Genomic DNA, 15754 nt, shown 5'->3' with positions numbered 1-15754 from the left:
TTATGGGCTGGATACATTCCTTAAATATAACCACTAACTAGTCGTTGAAAAGAAAACAATTGGTATTGTTTAAATCAATTTCGAGTTACACGATGTTTAGATGTAGCACTTTTTAAAAATAGGATCATTAAGTATTATGGAAAATTTAAGCTGTCACATAAGGGAAATAAAAATAGAATATAAATTGTTAATTTAGGTTGTGTTAAAGGATCTTTAATTGTCGACTCCAAAAGCTATTACATTTTTTTTTGTAGAGACAAGGTTGAAAATGTAAAACTTTCATATACTAAACTAGTAAATCGACATCAAACAAAATTTAAACTTATTGTTAGATTTAAAGCTTAAATTCTAAATTAAACTTGAACTTTAAATATTAAACGAACATCACATAGTCAAGTATGATCTCCCGTCTTGACCATAAAGTACAATAATTATATTGAAATACATATAGATTGATGTCTCGTAGTTATTATTATCACTAATGTAATAGATTGATGTCTCATAGTTATTATTATCTTTAATGTAATATAATGTAATATTTTTGCTTGAACGAATATACAGTTTTGCATAGCAGGTGTTACGTAGATCGGTGCACAGGACCCCGGCGTTAAGAGGGGCCCCCGATTTATAAAAGTTATATTTATATAATTTAAACATTTAATCATAAAACCATTAATTTAGGGATTTATAGATATTAGATTACAACTTAAATGTAATTTCTTAAAAGAAGACTAATATTGAAGTCTAAAGTTATATAAACTATAAATCTACAATATAAATCCAAAGATCAATAATAATAATAATAATAATCACACATTTTACGTTCGGGGGTATATTAATATTAATAGCAATTGAGAATGACTTATTAAATCGTATTGATTATAAAAGTTTAATCTGATTTTGTTTCAAAAACGAATCGAATAACAATATTCAATGAAGGTAATTTCTAACTACTTATATGATAAAGAACATTTTTTTTGTTTAATGATATAAGTAATTATTATCTCTTTTTTTATGTTTATAGAAATCATCGTAATATATATTTTTCGTTATATGGCCCTCTTTTTGATTGTTTTCTATATGGGCCTTTTTTATTCATCTTGCACACGGACCTTGTAGTTCACCTGCCGGCCTTGATTAAACGTGATTATATTAACTAGAAGTCTGGTTGTACTATATGTAAATTCGAATTTTAACTTGCATCTTGGATTGTAAATGAACCATTAAAATATGATAGCATTAAATATGATTGAAAATTGATAGGAAAAAAAGGACACTTTCAAACTTGTGTTTTTTTAATCTTTGTCACGAAGGAAACGTTTACTGATATCTGTTAGTGGGTCCCTAAGCAACTTATTATTATTGGAATATATAAACCATGATCAAATTTAACTCAAGTAGTCAAGTAAAGTGTAAAACTACCAACGAGTCTTTGTTCCAGTGGTTTGAGAAAGAATAGAAGCATTAGCATTAAACTATTTTAGTTTGGAAATAACGAACTATTAACGATTAACAAATATTATTTAGAAAAATTAATAAGTGAATACAAATTTCCACACTAGTCTCTGTGTAATACGAGTAGCATATTACAGTAATTAAATTTTTAAGTTTCATCTAACAAATATATTATCTTAAAAAAAAAAGTTACACTCACTGAAGAACAAGAACCATTGATATAACTGGAGTTTTTTTCCTAATGAGTGTAGTATGAAAACTTATTTACCAAATTGGTATGGTTTCAAAAATATTTACCATTTTAGTATAAAACCTAATTAAACATTATATTTTTAATATATATAAAGACAAGAAAAAGGATTAGTTATCATCTGTTTTTCCATTATCATGTTCCTGTATTGAACGGACAATGATAATGATAGAGTTGATATCTAAATCTAACATAAGACGTTAAATATGATGATGGGTTGATGACACATCAACTTAAAATATAGCAGAAAAATCAATTAAATTTATGGATTTTCAACTTAAGCATATTAACTCGTCTTTCGTTTATATAATGCCATATAAGAATGAATTTAAATAGTAAATGTACTTGCTAAGCAGAGTACTTGTACCATAAAGTGATGAAAGAATCTGAGCATGCAAAAAGAATTAAAGTTTGTTTGCTTATATTGAGCAGATTCAAGATGAAAATCAAGAAAAAATAAATTTCATATAAATATATAGAAAAAAATAATTAATTTGTAATAACAATACATACCAAGAATCAGAACTATGACAGCTTAGGGAAGTTAGTATAAAAATATTTTTTACTTGATTAAAAATAATAGTCCTCATTCAATGTTGTGATATATTAGTACTTTGATCTGATGATGTTTCAATATACTCCGTACTTGAAATCATATGAGGAATATAAGGACTTTTATTAAGTTTTAAATATTAAATTGAAAAAAAAAAACGTAAATGTTATCTAAAAAGAAAACATAGGTCAGCAAAGTGATCCAATGATCACAATTTATTTTTCTTTTTCATCCAAAGGTTGTAACTTTTTTAAAAATAAATTTAAGTGGTTGTTTAATAGTTATTGTAGTTATTGGGAGATATAATGTTTAATTAGGTTTTATACTAAAATGGTAAATATTTTTAAAACCATACTAATTTGGTAAATAAGTTTTTCCATTACACCTATTTGAAAAACAACTCGATATAACTGACTCTAAAAGTTAGGGCAATAAGATTTGACAAAACAAAAACAAAAAAACATATTGAATGACAATGTTAATATATTGTATTGATTATAATTTGAAACTCATATCACACCAAATTTATAAAAACAATGCACCGAAAGTGTAGTTTTCGACTCTTTGTGCATTTGCCGTTATGCTTATTAACCATTTTTTTATAATGTAATGTGCTAATTTCTTATAAGTAATGAAAATATATGATTGTTGTGTACTTTAGTTTGATTATAGAATTTTTCACAACTTAGTATTTTAAATTATAAAAAAATAGAGGTCTGATCATTTATTCATTATACAATATATATTACAGTAAAATTAGTATGTGAAAAGTTTTATACCTAAATTCGAGTAAATGCCAACCAGATATTTTTTTTCATATTATATATTTTCAATCATGAAAAAAAAGTTGTTTTTTCGTAAGAGATATGATAGAATTTCCATAGAAAAATAAAATTAATCGATTAGTAAATTATTAATTGTATAGACGAAACGTTTCACCAATGATATGTGTGTTAATTAAAAATATAAAGTGATTACTTAAACGCGTGATAATTTGTTACATATCGAACAACATCACATTCATTTTCCATATATATCTAAATTTTTAGTAATTTAGTAACATTTAGAAACGTTTTTATAAAGGCAGTTATAGTACTAAGGAAATGAACTGTCGTCTTTTATAAGTGTTGAGTCTCAATATCTCGACGGTGTATGAAAAGTTAACATATAAACAGACTTTTTTAGGTTCTATCCTAAATGGCAGAAAAAGACATCCAACCTTTGCATGAGACAAGGATCAAACCTCTGACATTGACTTTAAATGTAGGATGTTTATTATAGATCAAACCACATTGTTTAATATATATTGATGGTTTAGTTGTAGACCTTGATGAGTACTTTACAATGAGCCAATATAAGTATACGAGTAAAATGAATAGGATATCGAACCATCAATGATAGGTTTTTTGTTGCAAGTTTACAAAAGAAAAAATTGGGTTGAGACCCATTTAAAATATATATATATATAGAGGAAAGTTATTTTGAGAACCATAAAAAAAAAGAACGCGAAAACCAATCTGGGCCACACATCTCATCTCCTTTTTTCTCTCTCATCACTTTCATCCAAAATTTTTAAAACGTTTTATCTCACAAACCGTGCATCGTTAGACGAAAAAAAAACTATGGGTAGTCTTAAAATTTTGTCCTCTTTTATTAGAGATGCGACTTGATATACTTTTGACAAACTTTTAAATTTCGAATTTTTTTTTTTTCGAATTTTTTTTTTACCTGCACATGTGTAGGATGTGTATGATGTATACCCTACACATGTCCTGCACATGTGTAGGACGTCCTACACATGTGTAGGATATACATCCTACACATGTATAGGATTATCGCTAAAAAAAAAATTTAAAAAAAAAATCGAAATTTAAAAGTTTGTCAAAAGTATATCAAGTCGCATCTCTAATCAAAGAGCATGAAATTTTAAGACTACCCATGCTTTTTTTTCGTTTAACGATATACGGTTTGTGAAATAAAACCGTATTCAAAATGATGCATCCACCAAAAAACATGATTTTTTCCATTTTGACGGATCAATGTGTTGTTAAACACTTAAATAATGATAATTAGTTATGCACTATGTTAGTTTTATGGACTTTTAATGCATCAAAATGATGTTTTTTAAGTGTTCTCACCATTCTTATTTTTAGACTGTTCTTACCGGAGTGTTACCCTATCTATATAAATATTAAAACAGTAAGAATTGTAACATTTTAAAACATTCTTCAATTTATCCTATGTGGCATCTTTATATTTTTTTACAATATATAAATCCACAAAGTTATACTATCTAAGTATATTTATTTAAATAAAAATAAAATCTATATATACACAAATTTTTAAAAAAGCAAAAGTAAAAGATCAAATCCTACATTATGATAGAAACTGTATGAACCGAAAATCTATGTACAAAATTAGAAAATATTTATTTCAAAATATTTATATCTTATTCTTTTATCCACTATAACCAATAGAATATATCATATTGTGATTTAGTTTTTTTTTATATATATCATTTTCTTGGTAGTGATTTACGTTTTTGAAGCATTAGTTTGTTCTTTGTAATCTATTGTAATTTTAATTTGGTTTCTAACTATATTTAAAGCTTTTCGGTTTTTATGAATTTTAATATTTGATGACGCAAGTTTCATGAAACTATTTCATTTGAATGAGTGTGGTGAAATTCTAATAAATCATCTATCACTTTGCAAAAAATAACATGTCGTTATGATTTTACATTATTTTTATATTTTAACTTAATTTTATGTTAATTAGTATTGCATGAAGTACAGTATAATATAGGATTAAGTAAAAAGTCATACAAATATATTTTAGTTTTTTTATAGTTTCGTTAGACTCAGTATATAATGAAAAGACAACATGAAATATGAATCACAAACATTTTTCCACCAATTTTTTGTTTAGCCTTTTCGTAATCTTCTATTTTGATTGTATAATTGCGTATTGAAAGCAAAAACATTAGATAACCGCGCATCGTGCGGGGTAAAATATCTAGTATATATATATATTTTTTGTTACAAAGTTATTTGGAAAACAGATTTGTGACGACTTTCTTGTTTTAATTCGTTTTTAAAATATGTAATAGCTTTTTGATGATCAAAATATATTGTTACAATGTCAAGTCCAAAGGTCACGTTAATTCCCATAATTTGATAAAATTTTATGGAATTGAAATTGAAATTTTATTTTTTAGTGTGTATGGTTGCTCAAAAATGAAAAAATCTCTTTTCGTTAGATTGTAAACATTTCATTATTTAATGAAATTTTCATTTCTTGAAGACAGGAAAAATAATTTTATTCATTCCGTCAATTGAATTTTTGAAAATCAAATACATTACGTCAAAATCAATTCCTTCAAATTTCTTTGGAAGATTTTATTCATTTCAAAAAAATCATGTGAGTCAAAAGCCTTAAAAGCTTTTAAATCATTAGAATATTATATTAGACTTGATTACAAGTTTACAACAATGATTATGCTGTTACAAACCCACAATTTAGTTCACACTGTAAAACCACACGTCTACGAAATTGCGAAGACACACCAACTTACATAACTATCTCTTGCAACATACTTCTTCCCAGTTACAATAATTTTGAGGCAAGTAAACAACGTCTAACAGTACAAATTGTTTCGGTCGTTATCTTCAGAAAACAAACTCATAATATGATACATTATGATCTATAACACAAACCAAATTTGGTAAGTAAAATTGGTTCACTATAAATAGATTTATAGTTGTATGAATTGTCATCACATTTATAAAAGTGATGTTGAACACATAGACTTTGGAGCATTGTCGTTAATGAATCTACAATGATCTCATTGATGTGCACGAACAAAAATGTCACAAGGAACTCAAACACACTACTTTCGGGATTTTACAAGGGAAGGTCCTATTCTCGTTGTTTGGGATCAAATGTTCGAGTTTTTCCCAAAAAATTAGTGTAGTAGAAAAGCTTTTTTATCAAATTAATATAGGTTTAAAGATATTTACCAAAATAGTATATTTCTTTATATATTTAGTTTTCATTTTCATTTCACCTTCTACAAAAACATTATCAATATAGATGAAAATTTATATGAAGTTGAAGTAGAAAGTAAAACATTCCATTTCAATTTTTTAGCTAGCCTTCAATATACATCATTCTTCTTTTTTTTTCCTTCTATCGATTTCTTTCTTTTTTTTTCCACTATATCTATACATATACTGATATACATCATACATGAAATGGAATATACATTACCAACAAAGCCAACATATACATTAAAGAACATTATCCAAATATTACAAAACTAAAAAAACTGCTGAAAAAACCTTTTCATTTACGAGTAATATTAGTCATATAAAGATTGAGAAAACCTTTAATAGTCCCAAATATCTCATGTGTGCGAAGTGCCGAAGTCCTAACAGTAATTACAAGTATATATTTTATTAAGGTTACATTATTTTTGTATTGAACGAGAGGGTACCCGCGTAATGCGGCGACGGGTGGTGACAGTGGTAACGGTGTGGTTATTAATGTAAAAGGTATCAGTGATTCATTAATAAAACTCTAATTCGGATGGAGAAACATTTATTTTCATGGAAGGACACTGATGGAGTATGAGATATGTATTAAAATAATAAAAAATGTTAAGGGCAAATCTAATAATTTAAATACGGGATAGTTTAATTTAAAAAAAGTTTCTTTACTTTATAGGGAGTAAAGATAAAAATACATCTCACCTATAAGTCAAAAAACTTAAAGATTGTGATGTGAGGGAAATTTCTCAGTGTACATGTATGACAAAATTAAGTTAATTTAGCACCATCATCAACCATTGCTTGGTATTATTTTTTCTATTTGCTTACTTGAAAACAAGTATACTAATTTAGTAACCATTTCAAATGTATGTTCTCTTTTACTTGTCACTAATTTAAGACTTTAACTCCAATTATTTAACTAACTATATTTAGCACACTTCTTTTGAACTTTCATTAGTCATATGCATGCTAATTACTTTTATTCATTAAACACTCAGGGCCTATTTGTGTTTCTTTACTCGTTAAGTTATGTCCGGATAAAATGTTTGTCTAAATAAATATTGTCTATACAAACTAATCAATATTTTTGTTTGTTTCATGTGTTGAATAAAAAACATATTTAAAAGTAGGTTTACTTAATTGATAAAACATTATAGCTTTTCCAATTAAATAATTATTTGCATAGTTTTTAAATTAACATACATACTTTAATATACTTTAATATTGTTTTTTAAAAAAATTACTAAGACAATTAAACTACAAACAAATAACATCTCCTGTCACCACTTCTAAAAATAGATTAATTGATTAAATTGGTTGTGTCTACAAATAATCCAAAACTATATATCAACAAAATACCTCAAAGTTGTTATTCAGTCATGTTACAAAGTATTAAAACTAAAAATTAAAATAGAATACATCCCACCATTTCATTCTTTGCTGTGTCGTCATATCGAAACAGATTCTGACACAAGTGTTATTGTACATATAATTCATTTTACGTTATACAAGATAAAGTGCATCAAAATTATTAATTATTTAAAGGTAATGATCAATCCTCCTAATTTGTTAGCCTAAAAATCTTTCTAATTGATAAGATTGCGACATGTGGAAAATCAGGTGGTGAGATTAGGAAAAAGAATTAGTGGATTTCATGTGTTAACAAGTAGATATATTAGAAAGATTTTTAAGAGGATTTATCATTTTCATTATTTAATTTTGAAAGTTTTTTAATAATACGACAGTATTTCCAGTTTAAAGGGTTATCAAATTACTGTAGATATAGGCAGGGCCATTTGGGCTTTGGCTTTCAATCGACACCGATAGTTTTCAACACGTGGCAAAATCTTTATCGTCCACGTATCATAGTTATTTGACATTCTTTGCCGCGTGTCGTACGTAATCAACGTCACTCACCGCTTCTCCAACGTAATTCCCAAAATAGGCTTATATTGTTTGGGTCCCCTTGTTAGTTTACATTATACTGCCATGGACTATCTATTAGTGTAATATATGGTCCTTTAAGTTTGGTCTATCATAAACTTAGTTCCTACCAAAAACTCTCATGACACAAAACAAGATAATTTAGCTTGCTTGTAAAATCCAACATACAACCATTGTTTTTATTTTTTGGTTTAATAGAACTATCTACAATCAAAATCATTTCATTTTTGTGTGTGACGATGTACCCTCCGAATTGCTATATGAAGGAAACACAACGAAGCACATTCACGAATGACAGAAACCCGAAGGCGATCAACACAATCGAACAAGCAAAAGGATTAATACAAATTCTTTCCAAAGATAAATGCAATCTCTTGTCTAGTCCGAAATATTTTAGAATATCATTTTAAAGAAACTAGATCGGATAAACATGATAATAGGAGTTTGTATCAAAGAAGGATTAGAGAAAACCCTAACCTTCTCCTCCAAGAAAACTCCTCCTATAAAAGGAGAAGGACTCCTTCACATTCGACATGATACATATGATATACAACATCGAACATAATCAAACCATACGATCACTGATCGACTAAAGTCCTAACTATAGTCGAACACGATTCGACAACTATTTAACCACCCTTCATTGGCGTAAAGGAACACCGTTCTTTTTCACCCTAAAAACCTTTTAGGGTTCTTTCCACAAATACCTTTTTTATCCACAGTCCAATTCATAAAGCTTGTATAGATCGGTGTATAATCATTGTGTATACAATTAAACTTCATCAAAATCAAAATACTATTGATGATGACCATCATTATTTTTGAGTTTTTAATTTAATGGAAATAAGATGTACACGATTACCCCTGAATTGCATACTGTAAAGAAATTCTTGCATACGAGGCTCCAATTTTGAATTAAGGGAACAAATTTAACATTAAACACAAGCTGTGGTGTAACTTTGTGTATCAAGAAATACTTCAGGGGCTTGTTAAAAAGTTAATTGATGGCAAAAAGGGTAAATTGTTGTTGAAAGCAAAAGCAGAACCTCTCGAACTACAAAGGACTATTGGAGTGACCCTGGGACCCGCATAATTTGAAAAAGACAATCTTATCTTTTTATTTTAAGCCAAGCGAAGTCGTTTTCAAAATAAGAAAAATCAAATTTTAAACGGTAAAATCGGATTTACGACATTATACAACCAATCAATTTTAAAGGTAAACTCGTTTATTTCTAGTTTTCTACCAATGTCTTTTCAACTGAAAAACATTTAACTCAATTTCGAAACCGTGTACTTCAAAATCTTTTTGTTATACAAAGTAAAATAACATAATTGCCCCCACTAAGTTTGAACAGGTACAAGTGTACAACCACTCAATGTAAACCGAAACCAACGACTCTTTAGAAAAATTACCAAATGGCCCTGGGCTAGTGTTCCAATTTTGCATTTGTGGTATCGTAATTACGTGGGTCTAATGAGGGTAGTTTAGAAAGTAAAAAGTCATGCATTTGTAGTTTTGCTTTTGCAAGGCAGCCCATGCCATTAACGTGGTATCCGCCCGTTCAAATGGTCTTAATCCATATCACGAGTTGTATATAGCGATAGGCCACAGGTTATACATATATTTCCGAGTTGATTTTAACGAAACCAAAAAGGATATGGTAAATATGTTACTCGTAATAACTAAATTTATATAATGAAATGTTAAAGTCATTTAAAATTTGAAGTATCTGATTTTCGTTTTTACAAATATAAAAACTTAAAAATTATAAAACTTTCAAACACCATAGGTTCCCTAAAACTATAGTGATATTGTATACTTTGTAATACTTTAAAATGAAAATTTAATAACATTACATTTCATATATTTAAACAATGTAAATTATATCTAAAGATCACCAATATTGAGAAATCATTATTCAAATCCGAAGTATCGGATATATGAAATACATGTCTGATTTTTAGGATAAACCATCATTTTCCCATAAACAAATGCTAAAATTTTGAAAGTTTCATATAACAAAACAATAATATGTGATGGTAACATTTTGTGATTTTTTTTTAATTCAGAATCATTTTGTGACCGAATATCTTATACACTTCTTTTTTAACAAAAGGCAATAGTTTATGACTACATGTCATTTGAGACTTGGCCTCACTAATCCTTTTTGATTAATTATTGCTGATTGAATTAAAGCAATTTTGATTGAATAATGTCATTTTTTAAGGTTAATTTGGATCATCAACGGATCATTGGATCATCGATCATCCTCATTCTTCGTGGGTGAACCTTAAGGTTGTCAACAAAAGGAAACTCACTATAAATGAAAGGAGTTCCTTTAGCCTCACATGAAAAATCTTTTTTTAGATAAACATAACATTGCCATTTTATATGTTATTGTTGGAATTAAAATTTTAAATAGTTAGCATTTACAAGGTATTCAACAAATACATTTATAAAAAAAGAATAGCGTTGTAGTATGAATACATCTAGCGGTTTATTGAACTATTTCGTCATATAAATTTAGAGTTGTCGTTTATATATTATGACCGGACATGACGTTTAAAAGCGGGTAACTTTGGCAGTTTGGCATATTAAGAAAACGACGATTTTTTTCGAAAAAAATTACATTATGAATATAAATCAATAATACGGAGTATTCTTTAGCGGCTTGTTGGATCATTCCGTTATGTAAACTTACGCTTGCCCCCTTTAAATGAATCCAAATTGTTACTCATTGTTGTTAGTTATCAACTTCGTATATATTGATCACGATCGACTGATTGAAAGACTTTAACCAAAACAATAATCTGTATATTACTTTAGGTGGAAATATTGGATCCAAACTAAACAATAGTAAGGCTATCTCCAATGCTAAGGACGTCCTTAGGCGTCCTTGAGCGGATGAATGTGTTGTTAATCACTTAAATAATAATAATTAGTTATGCACTATGTTAGTTTTATGTAATTTTAATGCATCAAAATGATGTTTCTAAGGTGTTCCCACTGTTCTTATTTTAAGAGTGTTCTCATCGGAGTGTTACCATATATATATATAGGGAAAAGGGAATATAAAGCTGTCCGACACCTAAGCTTAGGTGTGGAACCCCTCACATACTAATATTTTATTATTTATTCTTTAATGAATAAATGCATGGGCCCCCGTGATTTTTATGGATTAAAAAAACAATCTGTGAGTGTTCCAAACCTAAGCTTAGATACCCGACAGCCTTATATTCCCATCCCCCATATATATATATATATATACGAGAGTAAGTACCCGCGCGTTGCGGCGGTAAGATGGTGGGATGATAGGTCATAAAGTGTGATAGCTAAAGGTCTTAACCGCACGGGTTTCACCCTCAGATTTAAAAATTCGTCGAAAGTATATCAAATGACATCTCTAATGAAAGAGCATGGAATTTTAAGAATACCCATATAATTTTTATAATTTATCGATGTACGGTTTGTGAGATAAAAGATTTTGAATGAATTGGAGGAATAAATTATTTATGGAGGAGAGAGAAAAAAGATGATTGATTGAGATTTGAGGAAGGGTGTTTGCTAATACAAAATTGATATAAGGGGCATTTTGAAAAAGTAAATGTTGAAACTTAAAATCTTAAACATAGAGAATCTGCTTTATAATATAATGTAGATAGTTACATTATGTATTAACTTTTTACTAATTACACTTTATTTGTATAACTCTATTGTTACTGATTATATAAATCATGTATATCCTTTTTAAAAGATTAATTAACTAAGATGATACCGAATAATTTGTATGTAGCGTCACAGTCTATGAATATTTACAACTTAACAATTATTTCAGATGTACAGCATCCCTAACCCACGTAATTCCACGATTTGGGAAAAATTCCATCAACAAACTTATTATTATAACATGAAAGAAATGCAGAAATATACAAGGATATTAGTAACTAGTATAATATCTAATCTAATATAAAAATTTTATTTTAACCAAGTTTTATGATAATAAAAATTGGCAGGGGCCAAATCCGACATTTCGAATAAACACACAGGACGTGGCAACCAGCGGCAGCAAAGTAAACATGCCTAACGACGTTAAAACTTCAAATACATACTAAGATAAACAAACTGCCATGTCAGCCTCCACCTCAGCAAAACAATATCCACATCACCAAAACACTAGCCACGTCAGCAACATAATCAATCACCACTATATATATACAATCCCAAAACCCAATCTTTCATTTTTCACCCCCTCAGAAAATCCCAAAACCTCTTTATATATATATATAAAAAATTATACAATTTCCGATCATCGCCGGCGATCTCCGTTAATACACTTTTCTCATGATTTCGCCGGAAATAGTTTTTCCGGCAGCCGTCCGTCATATTACATCTTTTGTTGCTTATATGTACTCTCCTAGCCTTAATAAAAACCTTATAAAATATATTAAAATATAATATACTAACAATATATCTATATATATATATATATAGATACAAAAATGCAATATCTATAGCCTTCATTTTTGTACTTTTTAAAAAAAATAAAAATTAATCAGTTTTGTTATACAGTTTAATTAGTTATGTATGCTGTAATTTTTTTTTAATATTATGGCAGCTAATAAAATTTTGTAGCTTTTTTTTTGAAAATTTTTTTTACTAGTTTTTAGGGTTTTATATATAAAAAAAATTTTAAAAAATTTTGGGGATTTTTTTTTTCATGCCGTTAGCGATGAAAATACAACCTATAGATACAACAACGATACCGGAATGTACGGAGGCGTCGTTGAAGACGATACCGAAATCAAGGTTTAAACGATTGTTCGATTTTTCGAGTTTTTTGAGGTCAAATTCAGCTGCTGTTGTAGCACCAGCTGAATTAGAGCCGAGTTCAGTGTGTTTAGATAAACTAGTTGAGAGTTTTCTAGAAGATAGTAATAATGAAAAACAAACTGGTGGCGGTGGCCGGAATAATTGTGATGACGGTGGTGGTGGTGGTTCTGATGATGATTTTGACGGTTTTAACTGTTTTGGTAACTCTAATAATCACAACCATGTTACTGATGCATGTGATCCTTTAAAGGTAGTAATTTGTTTGAATAAATATATTTTTTACTAATATATATATATATTGTAAATTGGACTAATTTTTTGTGTGTTTGGTGTATATATATATGTAGAGTTTGGTGGCGTGTGAGGTGGTTTGTGAAAGGAATTTGTTGGCGGATGTTGCGAAAATTGTTGAAAAGAACAAGATCTCTTGTAAAAGGAAAGATGAAGTGAGTAGAAAGATTGTTGTTGATGGGCTTTTGGCTAATGGATACACTACTGTATCTATATGTAAATCCAAGTGGGATAAAACTTCTACTTATCCGGCAGGTATATTTATATATGTATAATCTTTTGGTTCAAGTTATATATATGTTATATATTTATTTAGTAAAGGAGATGAATCTATGACATGCAATGTTATTTTGATTATATAAAGAAAGTTTTGTTGTTGGAAATAGGAAGATACTATTTGTATTGGTGATCTGGGAAGCGATTTGTACACCATTTAATTTACTTGATGCACCACTTTCATTGTTTTAGTATGTTTGTACAGTCTATTTTAGATCCTTGTTTTGGTTTTGCATCAAGTGGGGGTTGTGGTGTATGGATCATAATCTTGCATTTTGATCATCATCTGGTTGTATATAGAAGGTGAAAAAATGTTGGTTTGAACCGATTATGCAAGGAAAATGTTGCATGATTCCTTTTTGGGCTAGATAATCTGCTTTTGGGTTATGGTTTTAAGAACATTAAGTTGGAGAAAATTAGTTTGCTTGAGAACATGGTTTTGTTGGGGTATTGATTTTGGTTATAATGTGTTTTGGGGATTGGGTGTGTACAGGGGAATACGAGTATATTGATGCTGTGATAGAAGGGGAACGTTTGATTGTCGATATCGATTTCAGAGCAGAATTTGAAGTAGCAAGGTCCACTAAAAGTTACAAAGCTGTTCTGCAGATGCTTCCTCATATATTTGTGGGTAAACCTGACCGTTTACAAAAGATCATCAACATAGTTTCTGATGCGGCGAAACAAAGCTTGAAGAAGAAAGGAATGCCTTTGCCTCCATGGAGAAGGGTGGAGTATGTCAAAGCTAAATGGCTATCACCTTGTAATAAAATGGCCAACAATTGTGCTGACAGCAACCAGTCTTTTAGTGAAATGACGATGAAATCTAACCCGGTTTCTGACCCAAATGACGCGGTTTTGTGTGATGAAGTTGAAGTTGTTGGAGCTGCAGAGGAAGAAGAAGTTGTGAAACAATGGGAGCCGGTAGAGATCAAACCTAAGGCACCAAAGACTGGAGGTAAAGTCGTTAGTGGTTTAGCTTCTGTGATCGAAGGCAACTGATAGTTACATATAGAGGTTCAATATGCCTAACCCGTTTACTCCCAAACTGCCTTTTGAATTTGTGGTTCTTGAACCCTTAAAAATGGAACCCAGTTCAAAGAGTGATTTGGATGAGTTGGGATTATGGACTAATTGGACCCTTAAAGGTTTTGCTATTTTTGACCATCTTATGTTTGTTTTTGGTTTTGGTTTTTAGTTTTCAGTCTGGTCTTTTTGGCACCAGGGAAAAAAAAGAGAAAAAGGAAAAAAAAAAAAAGGTAAGAAAAAATATATATACCTAAAGAAGATTAGATGGGTAGACTGAAAGTCCCCTTGGTGTTTTTTGGTGTAAGGGTCCATCTTTTTTACTAACTACTTTTAATCATAATAATGATATATATAAATAATCAAATATTTGGAATATTCTATGGTAATATTTTTCTACATGATCTCTTGTTCTCTTAGATTATTTTTATCTTCCGTCAAGTTTATATAATTGTCCCTTAGAGGTATATTATGTCCCGTAGCCTGCCTATGTCGGATGGGCTTGGTGGTGGTTCTTGTAATTGCGTTAGTGTGTCGTGTTAAGTTGTTTTCAATCGAAAGTGTATTAGTACAGTATATTTGAACATCTTTGGGTATGTAAAATTGTGATCTTTTCAGTTTGTTATCTTTAGGATGATGTTCTTCTAAGAGTTGTATTAATGGGTAGTTAGTAAAGTTTAGAATTTTGAGTTTGTTATCTTTTAGGTAATGTTTTGGGAAAGTTGTATTAATGGGTAGGTGATGAAAGTCTGGATCTTGTGGTTTGTTAGTTTCTGGGTGAGGTTCATATGAATCTTGAAGGAACGGTTGCAAAAAAGGAGGACAGAGGTCCCCCATTGTGTATTGAATGTTTGATGATCTTAAATATAGGTCCACACTCCACAATACACTTTAACTAATTTAGATGGTGTTGGTGTTTATATCCATATGACTCTAATGCACCTTTACCCTACATCTTCATTGGCAATGGCCAAGAGTTGAGACCCATTGATATGATGTCTACCCCACCCGTATCCTGACACGTCTTCAACATATACACCGCTTGAGCTATGCCGGTCCATTCTGGTTATTAATTCGTA

At 29.4% G+C, this 15754-nt stretch overlaps 1 protein-coding gene across 1 annotated transcript; it reads left to right on the top strand.

Moving 5' to 3' along the window:
• The first annotated feature begins 12798 nt into the window (after positions 1–12798).
• On the top strand, positions 12799–15302 carry LOC122608194. Its single transcript, XM_043781280.1, has 3 exons — positions 12799–13332; positions 13430–13628; positions 14143–15302. Exons 1-3 carry the CDS (start codon positions 12970–12972, stop codon positions 14649–14651), a joined length of 1071 nt encoding a protein of 356 aa, XP_043637215.1. The 5' UTR covers positions 12799–12969; the 3' UTR covers positions 14652–15302.
• Positions 15303–15754: the final 452 nt, after the last annotated feature.

Source organism: Erigeron canadensis, chromosome 7 (assembly GCF_010389155.1).
Source record: "Erigeron canadensis isolate Cc75 chromosome 7, C_canadensis_v1, whole genome shotgun sequence".
In the NCBI taxonomy this organism is placed as follows: Eukaryota; Viridiplantae; Streptophyta; class Magnoliopsida; order Asterales; family Asteraceae; genus Erigeron; species Erigeron canadensis.
Note: the sequence above shows the minus strand (reverse complement) of the source record. Positions and strands in the feature narration are given on the sequence as shown.

Bases quoted from the DNA above. Each gene is read 5' to 3' on its own strand.
- LOC122608194 (XM_043781280.1), top strand. From the start codon at position 12,970: ATGCCGTTAGCGATGAAAATACAACCTATAGATACAACAACGATACCG. The intron at 13,333-13,429 runs GTAGTAATTTGT...ATATATATGTAG, and splicing joins ATGCATGTGATCCTTTAAAG to AGTTTGGTGGCGTGTGAGGT. The intron at 13,629-14,142 runs GTATATTTATAT...GGGTGTGTACAG, and splicing joins AACTTCTACTTATCCGGCAG to GGGAATACGAGTATATTGAT.